The 15,840-nt window shown below is 36.8% G+C and overlaps 1 protein-coding gene across 3 annotated transcripts in view; it reads left to right on the top strand.

Annotated features, from left to right (window-relative positions):
- The window catches only part of LOC122794259 (plasma kallikrein-like), a 943,559-nt gene that overhangs the window by 444,750 nt on the left and 482,969 nt on the right, over window positions 1–15,840 (top strand). For all 3 annotated transcript variants that reach the window (XM_044062509.1, XM_044062510.1, XM_044062511.1), the window contains exon 8: window positions 13,073–13,182. In XM_044062509.1, coding sequence (XP_043918444.1) covers window positions 13,073–13,182 — 110 coding nt within the window. The remainder of the gene's footprint in view (window positions 1–13,072; window positions 13,183–15,840) is intronic.

The raw sequence follows: 15,840 nt of genomic DNA, 5'->3' as shown, positions 1-15,840 counted from the left end.
CTGAAACATCTAAAGCATATGCATACATTATAGATGCCCCATTAAATGTATTAAAATATTAAAACATGAAAAAGTCTTTTAAGAGGCAGTAGGCTCTTGGAACAAGTAACAACAAGACAGTCAAACAGTAGAAGTGCAAAAGGCACGCAGCTAACTTAGCGACTATAAATCTCTTCCTAATGTTAAAGCCTTACTGCAAAGGCTTTTTGTTAGATATGTTGTTACCCAAACGTTTTGATATACAAGATATAAATGTACAAATAATATACATAATTCCTAACTTCATAAAAAACTTTGTAAGAGACAAGTGGTAAGGAAACTATCTAAGGTACGACCTATACTTAAGAACCGGTGCAATATTGCAACTCTCATTCAACCCAAGCACATTAAAGGCATCTAATTTCATTTGCCATTCCAACTCTCGGTTCTCTAATAAGAGAGGGGTCGGACCACCTCTGATAGAAGTGGGAATATGATCGATGCCCATAAAAACAAAACTATGTCCTGGATTGTTGACAGAATGTTTTGCTAATGCATTATCACAAATAGCATTCTTTATCGCATAACAGTGTTGATAAATACGTTCTTTTAACTTTCTGTCGGTTTTACCGACATAAAATCCGGAACAACAAACACAGAATGCAATATATATAACAGATTTTTTGTCACAATTAATTTTAAAATGCAAGTCATATTTTTTCTGTCTTATGGAGAAAGTACTACCTGTACGTACCGTATTGCACCAATTGCAAGAACCACATCTAAAGCAACCTTTTATTCTCTTAATGGAGTTGTAATCAGATTTCCTCTGCAGTAACTCTTTGATGTTGCTGCCTCTTTTATACACTACTCTCAGTCTCATCCCTAGTTTTCCAACTAGTAGTGAATTTTTGGTAATAAGCTGCCAGTTCTTTTCTATAATACCTGCAATTTCTTTGGAATTCAAATTAAAGGTGGTAATGAAACTAAGTGGGAACTTACGTGGGTTCACTTCTGTATTTATCTCAGATAGGTACACAGTAGTGGGTAGAGAGGGTGTATCATAGTTGTGAATGACATTAGAATTTTCAAATGAGAGTAAGGGTTTATAAAACCCTCTACTTCTCTTAGATTCAACCTCGAGAGTCAAGTCATCGACTAAGGCTGATGGGTAACCTCGGTTAACAAATAAATCTTTCAACACTGAGCATTCTGTTAGAAAGTCACAAAGTTCACTACACATCCTTACCGCTCTAACCAATTGCCCTTTAACAATTGCTCTTTTTAATCTGTAAGGGTGTGAGCTAGAGAAGTGGAGAAATGAATTCACATAAGTGGCTTTTCTAAAGATGGTAGATTTAAATTTGGACGTAGATCTATCTTTTATTAATTTAACGTCCAAGTAATCCATTTCATCTTTTGCAAAGCGGTAGGTAAATTTCAAAAAAGGTGTAGTTTGGTTGATGTGATCAACAAAAAGCTGAGCTTGAGATTCATCCCCTCTAAATAGAATGAAGACATCGTCTAGGAAGCGAGTATAGTAGCGAATTTTATCCATCCATTCTGGGTGGTTAAACACGTAATGTTTTTCCCAGTAGGCCATGAATAAATTCGCTACACTAGCTCCACAAGGGGAGCCCATCGCTACCCCTTGTTTTTGAATATAGTACTCATTTTCAAAAATGAAATAGTTATAAGACAGGACGATGTCAAGCAATTCAGTAACGTTGTCAATTTCAGGTCTAAGTCCACCCATTTCAGAAAGTAATAGCCCAATCCATTCTATTGCCTCTTGATGGGGAATAGAGGTATACAAATCGATGACGTCGATTGTAAGAAAATTAAGTGAACAGTCAAATTCAATATTACTAATATTGGACAAGAAAGTCCAGGAATCTTTACAGATACTAGGGATAGATTTCAAATACTTGGCTAATAAAAAATCTATATATTTTGAACTGGGATAAGATATGGATGATCTCCCATCAACCAGTGCCCTCATAGGTGGATCACTGATGTTCTTATGTATCTTTGGTATCCCGAACATCACCGGGACCCTTGGTTGTATGATGTCAATAAATTTGTATGTGTCCAGGTCTATCCTCCCCTCAATGAACAAGTCCCTATAATAACCTTTCAGTCTGTTTATACAGCCATTCATTTCATTGAGGGAAGAATTTTCATAAGCTGGAGAGTCAAGTATTGAAGTCATCCTATCAGTATATTGAATTTTTTCAAAAATAACCAAACCGCCTCCTTTATCAGGTTTAATAACTCTAACAGAGGAATCTCGGAGGCAATTAAGGGCTAAAAGCTGCTCACTTGTAATATTAAATCTATTTGGCATGAGAGATTGGGTTTTATCTAAGAATCTAATGTCTAGCTCACAAACGTTTTCAAACATACGTAAAGCTACATGTAGAGGAGGGTTAAATGAACTTAACAATCTTGGACTGTTGGGTAAATTGTCTGTAGAATCATTAAAAAGGAGTTTTAGATTTAGTTTTCTAATGAAACACTTTAATTCAATAAGCGTTTTAGCTACATCACATCTCCTCGATGGAACAAAGGTATTACCCAATGCCAAAAGCTCAACTAATTCTGGTTCCAAAACCAGTGAGGAAAAATTATAAATAGTGAAATCCCCCTTCACATTATGCACTATATCAGGAGTAATACTACTGGAAACCGGTGGATCAATCGATCCTAATGTTTCCAGTTCCTGTTCTTCCTCTTGTTCCCTTGATTGGCTTGGTTCCCTAAAAAAACTTCATTAGGGTTAGTATTAGGGAAGTCAGTATCATAAGTGTCGCTATAGGAATCACAATTTTGTTTACCAGTTTTGTTTTTGTTCCGGTTACTTCATCTAGGACCAATCTCACTCTCCCCCAGCTGAGAGTCCCCATTTTCCTTAGTTGGCCCACTACTGACAGCACTACTATTTGTACCAGTTCGTTCTTGGTTACCCATGTTAACAGAAGATTGAGAGAGTTTTAGGTAGGCTTTATTATGTAAGTAAGCCTGCCTATCTCTGAAAAGTTTTTTAGATTTGTTAGTTTTAATTTTTACAAGAAAAGCATCAATGCTCGAAAAAATACGAGCATAATCAAATTTAAAATTAAGAAAGCTGGTATTAGTTTTAATCTTCTCATCAAGTATATTTATTCTTGAATCAACTTTTCAATATAACAAGAGTAATGCCTAATAATTAGCTCCATTAGTTGGGCACCTTGTTTTTGGAAGAGTGCCTGCAGGTCAACCAAAAAGTTATTGTCAGAAATAAGGTTGGACGGGGCAAAGTTATTTCTTAACCCCTTTGGTATCAAATCCTCGTTAAGACACTGCTTGAAGTAAGCTACTTCAAGCTGGAGCTTTTTTAATTTAAGTGTTTTGTTATCTAATGCCTTTAGTTGATCAACAATGTCATTATTACATACTTCAGTGGTACCAGTTTGTTGCACCGGCGAGCCGTTAATAGGAGGTTTTAGATATAGCGATAAGTCTCCTGCATCAGCAATCCATTCGGACAGGATCTGCACACCAATGAGTGCATTCCCTTGAGTGTTGAAGGTACTGGGGCTGCCACGAGATGGCCCCTGCTCCTCTCTTAAACTGTCGAGCCTGTTACCTAGGCGCGGTGGTTGACCAGCTGGAATCGAGAGCGGAACAAGACTATCCAAGCGTTCGGCATTGGAAGAGGTCCTCTCTGCAAGTAGCGAAGGTTGAATGTCACGGGAGTAGTTCCTTTCAATATTGTCCAACCATGAATTTAGTGTATCCAGTCTCTGGGAGACACTTGAAAGCAAAGAGATAATGTCATTGTTAATGGGAGTATCCGTCCCAAAGATATTCGGGCTAGAAGGACTTGACAAGCGTTCAGAAGCCATAAACAAGTGAATCCAAAAAACGAAAAACAAACTGTTGAAACAAAATCAGAACGCTTGAAGAAAATAGCCCAGTTCACCTTAACGCAGCTTTATTATTCAAAAAAAGTGGCGTTTTCGCTACAACAATGAAGTAGCTTCATCAGAGGTTTATAAAAAAGGCGCCAACTTTTATTCATTTAAATACTAAAGTAAACAATGACATCATTTCCTATCTAATTAAATGAAAACATATTTTAAAATCAAAGTAATAAACCCTAATAAAGGAACAGGAATAAAATCTGAAACATCTAAAGCATATGCATACATTATAGATGCCCCATTAAATGTATTAAAATATTAAAACATGAAAAATCAACTTCTCTGGTTGATAAAAATATACCTGACTTGTGCATAAAACTAAAGGGACTTAAAACATTTGCACTTCTTGTATATTGCTATCCATATCCATAAAACAGATATTTCAATTACTCAATTTTTATATTAGCTTTTGTTTAGTCTCCTCCCACATATCCTTGGCTTCTATAACAGAATCATTTTAACCCATACTCCTAAGTACTTCATTTTATCATGTCCCCTTAAATATGTGCATTGCTGAACCAATTTGTATGTGGGTACATAGTTTACAGCTATTGCCTTTTGTTGTATCTTCATTAATTTTGTATCCTTAGAAGACTTGAAACTGTCTCAGAATGTTCCACAGCACTGACATGTCCTTTTCTGGTTTCATCAGGTACAGAATAGTATCATCTGCATTTAAAGCCAATGCTCCTTGATCACCATACCAATTACATCCTTGCATTTCTGAGTCCCTTATTTTCTTTGCCACTGGTTCTAAATATAATATGAATAAAAAAGGGGAAAGAGGACACCCATGCCTGGTTACCCTGTTTCAACAGAACTTATCAAAGAGGAGCCACCCCACTATAAATTTTACGTCTGATCCCTCATATATCCTCCTAAGTAATCATATTATTGTGTCAGGGAATGCAAATGCTTCCATTATCCTACTCATAAAATCCTAGCTTACCCTGTTGATTGCTTTCTCTGCATCAAGACCCACCAACAACAGCGGTATTTTCTTACATTTTGCTTCCCTCTAGATCATTATTCTATTAATGCTGCCAAATGCTTGCAACCTCTCCACAAAACCACATTGACCCATATCTATCAATTTTAGCAATATCTTTGTCATTCTTTTAGCCATTATAGACATAAACCCTTTATAAACAATGGTTTAGAATCAAAATGGGCCTAGATGAAGCTGGATCTTTTGCATCCTTTCCATCTTTAGGTATTATAGCCACCACAGCTTTCTTCTAGGATGTTGGGGGTAAGGACATCTTTTGATCATAAATATATACCTTTTGCAATACATTATGCAAGGTAAAATGACTTTCTAAGTACTGTTTCAACACAATGGACAAATGAGAGAAAACTATCCACCCATGTTCCAAGACTTTTCACTACATTCTCATTTTAAAAAGAGGTACTATCTGTGCAAGCTGGAGGGAAGGTTTGCTTACTGAATGCAAAGATATTACACTTTTTCACATTTAATTTGAGTTAGTTTTAGTGTACCAGTTATTACAAATCTGAGCTTATGTTGGAGTGCCTGTTTGTCAGAGGGGGACTTAAGGATGATACCCAGGTTGTAATCACCTGCAAACTTGGTTAATGAGAGACCTTGTTTGTGATTTGGAGACCAGAGAAGTATACGTTGAATAGCGTTAGTCCTAAGACAGATCCCTGGGGAATTCTAGTGGATGCCTTTCATGCTTCCTAAAGAAGATGCACTTGCCACCTTCACTATGTGGGTTCCCACCTTCAACCAAATTTGCAGCCTGTCTAATAGATAGATAGCTAGATAGATATAAAGAAAGAATAGCACAATAAAATTATATTTGATGATCAACAAAAGATATTAATGTGTGATGTGGTTTCTTGCCAGATCATTTAAGACTGGCATTCATATTAACACTATTCAGTCTTCTTTAATGTTAACATAGAAAAGAAAATATTATATTATTTCAGAATATTAGGGATAATCCAGCTGTCATATATTTATTTATGTAGATAATGGCACATATAAACATATAAACAACCAGGAAGCTGATTACCTGACCTTGACAAGAAAGATGTTCTGGAAAGCTAAAAAGTATATCTTAACCAAAGGCATTCTGCAAGTGAGCTAATTCAGTTACACTGTTCTAAAGAAAATATTGTATGACAGTTGAAAGAGCTGTGTTTATAATTTCATGAACCTCATCATAATACATGTAACAATATTTGCTTGTCAGAGGAAATGCAGGTACAACAATTCCAGATATGTATGGTGAAGACACAGACTAATATGAGTAACACATGGTGGTGGTCCATATCAGGATAAACAGCTTGGCATACATGTCCCTGACAGATACGGAGAGACACACCCCAAAGGTATCCCTCTAACTACTCAACTCAGACTCAAACTAGTCACCTTCTCCCTCAAAATCTCCAAATGGTCAGAAGCAAACAATAATGAATTCAAGGACATACAACTATCCCTCAATTCTATAATGAAGTCTCCAAATTTGAGAATAACTCTTTGATATTGCAAAGAGTTATGCAGTCAAGTTATACTCACAACTTGGACAAATTAATTAATTTGGCGTTCACAACTTGATCCGAACAAATGTAGTCATTTAAAAGCAAACCAGGGTGGCTGCCCACAAGCATTAATAAATTAATTAAAAAATAAAATTAAAATTAATTATATAATATTAATTATAAGGAAGAAACTTCTTAACCTATATAGCAGAACAACCCTTTCCCTCCAAATTAAGAAGAACATCAAACAGCTGGAGAAGAAGCTAATAAAGGGCAGGGCATCACAAACACAAAGGCCTCACATGAACTGCAACTATCTACACAAACAAAGACAACTACAAATCTTTCTTTAGTTATGTCGGGGAAACATTTACATATAAGGCTGGTAAGAGATTCTCTATAATAGTATTGCCTTCTACAATCCAGTTAATATTAATAACATTTTCTCAAATAAATTTAGTGATAACTTCACCCTAGAGACGTATTCAAAGCCCGCTTATCCCTGACAGAATCAATCCACCAACCTTCATGAAAGAACATGTACTGAAAATGCTCTCCATAATGAAGAACACCTTAATCATGGGGCCTAGCAATCTGGTTACGAACTTAATAACCACCAGAGTTTTTTAACTAAAAAGATCACAGTCTTAAAAGACCTGTGCTACCAAGAAAGACTGGAGGTTTTATCTCTACAATCAGTATCATAGAGGCCACTTAGGAGTGATATGTGGCGTAACTATAGGTCTATAAGGGACCCTTTAGTCCAAAAACTAGTATACCTCCATACATTAAACAGTTCAGCTGATATTGTAGTCAAAAATGTAAATCTACTACAACTAATAAATAAGAAAAGGTAGAGGGATAGATTTGACACACAGTGCTTACCCCTTCTCTGGGATGTACTTCCTCTCCAAGTTAAAAACTGTTTCACAGTGCCTGCTTTTAAAAAGGAGCTAGACAACTGTATGAGTGTCCGCAATTTCACTCATGGCCATACCTCTCAGCCTGGAAACATCAAAAATCTGGACAAGGCCCATGAAAAATAGTTACAAATCTATACGCTGTTTAACATAAAATATGCATATATAATTATGCAACCCTGCCCACTTCAATGGAATTGTGGGATACCAACTTTCAAATACAAACCGAAGAACAGACAACCAAAATATGGCACCAGAGTCCTCCTGCAGCCATTCCAATGTCACATTACCTGGCTATTTTGCCCCATTTACCATAAACACTAATGTGTGCATATTGCTTTACTTCTGCAATGATTATTTGGATTTTATTTTTACACTTTACAGCAAAATACACAAACACTAATAGACATCTGCTAAACAAAGCAACACTGTCTAACAATGAAAATAGACTTGGCATTAAAACTTCTCTGCCCTTGAAACTAACATTCATTAAAACAGCATTGAAACCCACACCACATCCAAAGAAAATGCATCTGGCCAGTGGTGGATAAAGATTACCTTTGGGCTGTTTTCAAATCATTGGCCCCTTGCACACAGAACAAGAAACATACATGTGTTCTTTGATACACCTTCCTGACTTTATTAAATTATATTCCTTGTATAATACAGCACACTTGTTAGACAAAGTGCATTTTAAATTTATTGTTTGAACATTTTTCCATTAGGCAATGAAACAAAATGCATCAACCAATAATGACAAAACTGCCCAATATATATATATATATATATATATATATATATATATATATAAAATGACAGTAGTGTAAGCCATAGGCATCTTGCACCACTTCTCACACTTATTTTCAATTTCAGTGCACAACAGTCAAGTAACACGTTATGCTGTCCCTAACAGACACATAAAATTCTGGCACAGCCTAGTACTATTCCTGGTTCTGATACTTCAAGTAAGTAACTACAGTCCAATCACATTTCAAACATTCTTGCCCCATCCAACACTGATATTTCTTTATTTATACTACAATTTAATAACAAACTTAACCCCCATTGACACATTTCTTTTGTTTTAGAAAGGATGTTCAAAGAAAAAATTCCAATTTCCCAAACAGAAAGAATACACATGACATACATATGCTTTAAAGCATCATTTTCTGGCACATGGCACACTAACAATTCCTAACACAAGAGAAGAGATGTATACAGTTACACATTGTTTTAATATGGTAAACCATTATAATATACAGACATACATACTGCATTGTTACTTGGCATACAACATTTTATGGAATGCTACTCCTGAAAAGCTATTACATCAGGGGTTATACGCTCATAGAATGGCAGCTACTTGCACATCTTCACAAATTTATGGACTTATGGACAACAACCACATTGCAAGTAGCAACATGCTCACAAATTTTGCTCTTTGGTAGTGCTGATGATCAAGATATATCTTTCTCAGTGCACACATTAAATTGGTTTATTGCAATCACAGAAGTTTACCTGAACATCTAAAAGTAAAGACTGCAAAGACATATAAAGTACCAAGAAGTTCACAAATATATTCATAAATATAGCGTTTCTCTTGCTAACTTAACACACACACACACACACACACACACACACACACACACACACACACACACACACACACACACACACACACACACACACACACACACACACACACACACACACACACACACACACACACACACACACACACACACACACACAGAGCAGCTGTTCCTCATGAGTCTTTGAGACATAGCTGCCTTGTGCATTTCTCTCGCATGCACCCACAGTACTGCTTCCATTTCTCACCCACACCAGAATGCAGCTTAACTTAAAAGAGTCTCCTTGCAGAATGTAACTGCTGATGATGCCGAATTTCTCCTTGTAAAATCGGAATGAATAGTGCTACTTCCATGTTTCTCTCACACACTCTTGATCTCTCCTCACAGAATTCAGCTTAACTTAACTTAAACAGTGCTGTTGCCATTTCTCTTGCATACACGCACAACAGGATGAACAGTACGGTTCCATTTCTCACCCACACCCCAGCCCACACACACAAAAAAACTAATTTTACCACTGTGTTCCCTCCAATCCTGGGCACAGTATCAATATATTATTAACATCATCATTACATTTTATTCTGCCTCTGACAAAAAAAAATCTTCCCCTTCACTTTAATAGGTATGATAATTACTTCAATAAAAACATTTGAACTTTCTCCAGCATAGTCTACAGAAATTCGCACCTGATGCAGAAGGATCAATCTCACCTTCAAAGTCAATAAATACAGCATAAAGAGACATGGCATGCAGTACAATTTGCCCAGAATTACTACGTAAGAAGTGGACAATTAGGTGGGGAACCTAACTTATAAAGTAAGCATCAATAACAGAAAATAATCTTGACAGACACATCCACAGCTTTCAACATTTCACCTCCAAAATGTGGCACTCTATAAACTCTCACAAAAATGGGCAAAATATGGAACATTTGTTAACAGATTACAAGTGACTTCAACTATGAGACTCAAAGATGGCACAAACCTATTTTAAACGTATAACAAGTTATTTGATAAATTGGTATGATTTTGTATTATTTATCATGGTAATTAGTTAACACGAAATGCGCAACAATCTTTTCAACATGGAACAGACAGGAATATCGACTTTTTGTGACTCAACCAAGTAACGTTCCTCATAAGGTATACTTGAAAGCATGACCACATCATATAACATCTTCCATTTTTATGGGGAGGTATCCTCTTCTTCTAATGTCTATCTTCCTTGAAATACTAGCCTTAGCCACCTGTAGAATAATAAAAAATGGATCTACTAGGCCATTTTACAGTCATACATTTTTTCAAACCTCAGTCTTAACGTTCATAAATTAACCTATGTAAATGCATATAAAACGTTACCAATTGAAAAGTAAAGCATACTTCTTTTCTTCAAAATTTAGTTTTATTTAAACTTTGGGCCACACCAGAATGCAGCTTAACTTAACTTGCAGAATGTAACTACCGCTGCCATTTCTCTTGCACACAAGTTAACAAAAAGACCTGGTGACCTGGTAACCCTTCTCACACATAAAGCAACAAAAAGACCTGGTAGAATTTTTACTTTACTTGGAGCAGCCAGGGAAAGAAGGCACTGCCTATATAACATGTGGACCGGTCAAATGCAAAAGTTAAGTTAAATTAGATTAAGTATAACATGCAGACTGGTGTAATGCAAAAGTTAAAGTAAAATAAGTAATGGCTCGGGTATTCTCTGACAGGTTGTCTGCACATCATCACCCATACCATGCACGTGATGACGTCATTCATTCATTCATTCATTCAAAAAAAATTCAAATAAAACAAAACCCGGGAAATTCGGAAATTAAAGGGGCCACTCGGGAATTCATGGCACACCATTATTTTGCCATCAAAATCGGTATTTACTGAGGATTTCAGTACAGTTGAGAGGTATGCTCATGGCATGAATGGACTGGCCTTCATTGAAAAGGGAGGCAAGTCCTAAGCAAGTGGTACTAGAAAGAGAGAAATGGTCTTGTGGGTCAGATGCCTTGTAACTTCTATGATTCTATACTATAAAGAAATCAGTTTAGCATCCATCAACCACATAAATGCCATTGCTTAATTCTGTACAAGTTGAGTCAATCAGCAATCCCATGTTGCTATCCTGAAGTGAGAAATCTATACTGAGAAGAAGTAGTTTTGTCTCATACCAAGTATCCTTTGAAAATGAAGTGAAAAACCTATGCTCATAAGCGATAAGGTTTATTATTAGTAAAGTGATCCTACAGCTTTCTTTGAACAGTTCCAGAAAATCCCTTAACAGTCTCTCATCTGGTTCACAACACTTTTTTAAATATGCTAAGTTTATGTAAGTGTTTAAAGTAAAGTACAATAAATAACGTAAAATAGATAATGCAATGCAAAAATATGGAAGAAAAATATATGAGTAAAATAATGTGGTACACTTACCTACTGCTTGTTGCAAAATGAAAAAAAGTTTAACTGTATAACAAATAGGTATTTTCAAAAATTCAGAAGAAAAGTAAATGATTACAGTAACCACAATCATTCTGTCAACAGCATTTAACTTAGGAAATTCACTGAAGAGGGTGATCTAAAGGAATTTTAGATTTAAAGGGCCACATAACGTATTAAAAAACAGAGCTCAATATAAAATACAGTTAATCGAAGTTATTGGGATTATAAAGAACATAACACAGTAAGAACAAAGTAATTAAAGTTCTTCAAAACTACAATAGATGTACAGTCCATTCAAATGAATAAATAAACCCCCAAAATATTTTATCCACGAATATTTATGCAAAGTGAAGATGATAATAAATAACGTGTGGACATTAAGGCAGCTTAAATGTATGCAAGCGATGTAGTTAACCCAAAGTCTTGAAAACCTAGGAAACTCAAAAACAGAATAGCATTCATACCTCCAACAGGGCTACAATTACAGTTAGCAGCATCGCTCCTCAAAATCCTAGTCATAAAGGGCTAAACTTGTATTACGCTTTTTAGCATATTAAATTTGTTGTTAGCTGTATTAGATTTTAGCTATATACAATAAGTAAGGCATTTGGTTTACTTGTCAAAGAGCTGAGACAGTAACTTGGGAAACAGGCAAGAAATCAAGGTTATAACACTTTAGCTATAGCAAAACATATAATGTACAAAACTGATCCACCAACCATATGTGCCATAGTGCCAAATCATAAAGCAGCATGCATTGTGCATTGGTTTAAGCAGTAAATCTTAATGGAGTACTGATTCTCTCCTTAAGCACCAACTGAAGTTACTGTATTAGTAAGACTGCTGCCTTTGGTATGCACCTGCCTCCAGCTTTCATCTTTGGCTAAAGACCCTTCAGTTGCATTGAATATTCAGTTGAGTAATTTTTCAAATTGCATAGCACTTTGATTCATTCTGTCTCCAGTCTTTAGCCCTACACAAAATAGTAACCATATGTGAAATGGGTAACTCTGCCTCTATTTACTATGTGATTTCCAGCAAGTCATTGAACCAACATTGCTTCCTGCCTGTGGCTAAAGTGAGTCCACTACCCCTTCCACAGATAAAAAAAAAATCCACTGTTACTAATCACAGGATCATAAATATCCCCTTGACTGGTTTCTTCTCATTTTCTTTAACTCTAGAAATCAGATACAGCCTTGCAGCCCAAGGTTGGTGCTACAATTAGAGGGCGTTGGCATTCACAGCTGTAAGCCAAGGAAGGCTTTATGCAGAAACAGACATACTTTATGGGAATAATTATACATTACTTACAAACTGGATTAATTCTGCTATTACAGATGAGGAAAATGCCATCAGTTTGCCTACAGTCAAACAAGTACGGCTTTTTTGGTTTGATTTATATTGAGTTTTGCTGTAGTAAAGGCAAAACACTAGACAGATCAGTAGCCTAGAAGGTTAAAGGATGAGGAGGCTTTTTTAAAAAGTGTCATTCAGCTGTATGATCAAAAAAGACATTTGTGCTTGCTTACACTTCATTTTAAGCCAGTTTTGGTATTAGATTAAAGTTTTTTTTTCAAGAAGAGCTGTAATGCTATCAGCAGTATCAGTATCTCTGAAACATAAAAAATTATGTTTGGGTATTATTCTAAATGTTGTTATTTTATTAGGAATCGCTGCTACCTGAAAACATCTAAAAGTGGACAGCCAGCTGCTCCAACAAGTCATGGACATGCTATTTCTGGATTCTCTATGCTGACCTGTAAAACTCGTATTCCAGGTAAAAATATTAATACTTCTTTCTTACGACAGCAAAAAATATGTTATAAAGGTACTGAAATTACAGTGATAGTGAAAAAATGTTTGCTTTAAAGGTACTAAAATTACAACGGTATTATAAAGGTTTCAAACCACTGAAGTCTAATACTTTTGTCAAGCAGGCATATTTTTGTTCTTATATTTCATGATGTTTATAGCGAACTTAAAACCCTGTGTTTAAGTACTTTATGTACTTTTCAGAGCATCAAATAATGGCAGTCAGCCTTATATCCTTTGTTAACTTCTTTTTGTAAACTGAATTATCTGAAAAGAAAAAAAATAGTGTGAAAGCAAAGACTATCGCTGCTGGTCCAACCACTATGGTAATGAAGAGAACTTGACACATGATATATACAAAAATGAACAAAAACACAAGAGGGTACTCCAGTGTACCCATTAAAAGACAGAAGTAATTTAGGATGTGAGCCAGATTATAGGGTGGGGTTCAACACTTTTTGTTTTTTATTTCTCTGTATTAAACACGAAATTTAAACAACAAAGCATATATCTGGAAGAACTATTTTATTTTATTTTATTTATTTATTTGACATTTGTTGACCTGGATAGTCTAACAGAGCTAAAGCCATTTTTCAGTGGAGGCCTGGGGAGAAAAGCTCCATTTACAAAAGAACAAGTTAATAATAGTAAAAAAATAACACAATGAAAGCCAATAGTACAATATTAAATGAAACACAAAGCAGACATTCTGACCTATTGACAGTTGTCAAGATTAACATATATGTAGAGGTACCAGTTGTATGTAGTCAAGTAAAATAATGGAACCCAAATAATACATAGCCCACAGACTCAGTGTGCCACTCAACCACAGCCCATAAGGCAAAACAACATACCCAACACACTAGTTACAGGTGACTCTATAGTCAGGCACACTGATGTCCCACTCACCAGGCTAAACAAAGAGAAGGTCACTGTCAGCTGCCTGTTGGGTGCCAGGATCTGCCACATAGCCTACGCACTGAGGTCAATCCACAACAAGTACAAATATGACTCTGTGATTGTCCTTGTTGGTGTGAATGACCTGAGACGTGCCTCCCTGGACTACATGAAAAGAGACATGGAAGAACTCTCCGATCTTGTAGCCCAGGCAGGTATGATCCTAGCCCTGAGTAGCATCCTGCCATTGCCCAGAATGATACTGCAGTACAAGGACAAAATTATTGACGTCAACAACTGGCTAAGCTTCTGGTGTCATTCTAAGGGGATCCAGTATCTGTCTGCCTGGGAAGACATGGTCGACAGACCACGATGCTTTGCCAGAGAGGGCCTGCACCTGTCACCCCTGGGATTCCGGATACTGGCAATGGATCTTGCTGCCCCTATAGTACCTTTTTTTAGGCAAGGTTCAAATGACAAATTCACCACCATAACAGGAACAGGCAAGCAAAAACTGAGGGTAATGCTACTCAATGCTAGAAGTTTAAATCTGAAAATGCACTCAGTTGAGGCACTCCTTAAAATGGAGAACATTGATGTCTGTTCAGTAACTGAGATCTGGTTTAAGGCTGCAGAGAGCACCCCTGCATTACCAGGCTATAACTCATACCACACTTTTCGGCCATCTAACCTGGACCGGAACACCAAAGGCGGAGGTGTGTCCATATTCATTAAGGATATCCACACCTCCAGGCTAGTTGCCTACTACAGATCCCCCACCATGCCCCAGGATTCCCACTCCTCTTTTCTTGATATACTGGAAAATATTAGAGTTCAACCAAACACTCTAATATTGGGCGATTTCAACTACCCGACCATTAACTGGGAAAACTACTCATGTACCAACTCCTTCGCTCAGCGCTTTCTGGAATTCATAAATTCCAATGCCCTGGATCAACTTATCCACACCCCCACCAGGGGCAACAATATCCTAGACCTAGTCATTACCAACATGAGTGACAGGTGTTACACACCTGAAGTCATCCCCTCGTTGGTCAGAGCCGACCATAAGCTAATCACCCTAGATATCCACATCCTGCCCCCAACCCCCATTAATGAAACCACAGTAAAATATTTCTCCAAAGCCAACTTCCTGCTTCTTAAGACAGTAGTGGTGAACTTCATGACACTCATGCAGCTGGACAATACAGTTACAACTGCTGAATCCTACACAAATGCACTCTATAAGCACTTACACGAATGCATGGATCGTGCTATCCCAAACAGAACCAAGACACTATCCTCCAAAAAAAGGAAGCCAATCTGGTGGTCCCCTGCTATAAACAAACTCTACAACAGAACGAAGAAATTGTTGCAAAAGAGAGTAAAATCCCATGAGTGGAGGAGCTCCCTGGTCAGCCTCAGCAAGAAGCTGAGATCCCTTATAAGATCCTCCAAAGCTAGCTATGAAAACAAGATTGTCACTGATTCTAAGGACAACCACAAAGCATTCTATAGCTATGTCAAGAATCTCAATGGCAACACCCAGATCTGTTCTGAGTTACAGTGCAATGGCACAAAAATTACAGAACCAACTGATATTGCCAGCATCCTGGCAGATAGGTTCAGTGCTACCTTTACCCCCCTCTCACCCCCTAAATGGCCCATATCTACCCAGGAAGAATGCAGAATCCCTGTAATCACAACTTTACAGGTAAAAGCAGCA

Source organism: Protopterus annectens, chromosome 2.part1 (genome assembly GCF_019279795.1).
Source record: "Protopterus annectens isolate FY-2018-M chromosome 2.part1, PAN1.0, whole genome shotgun sequence".
NCBI classification, from domain to species: domain Eukaryota; kingdom Metazoa; phylum Chordata; order Ceratodontiformes; family Protopteridae; genus Protopterus; species Protopterus annectens.
The sequence above is the reverse complement of the archived record's forward strand: the minus strand, read 5'-3'. Positions and strand labels throughout refer to the sequence as shown.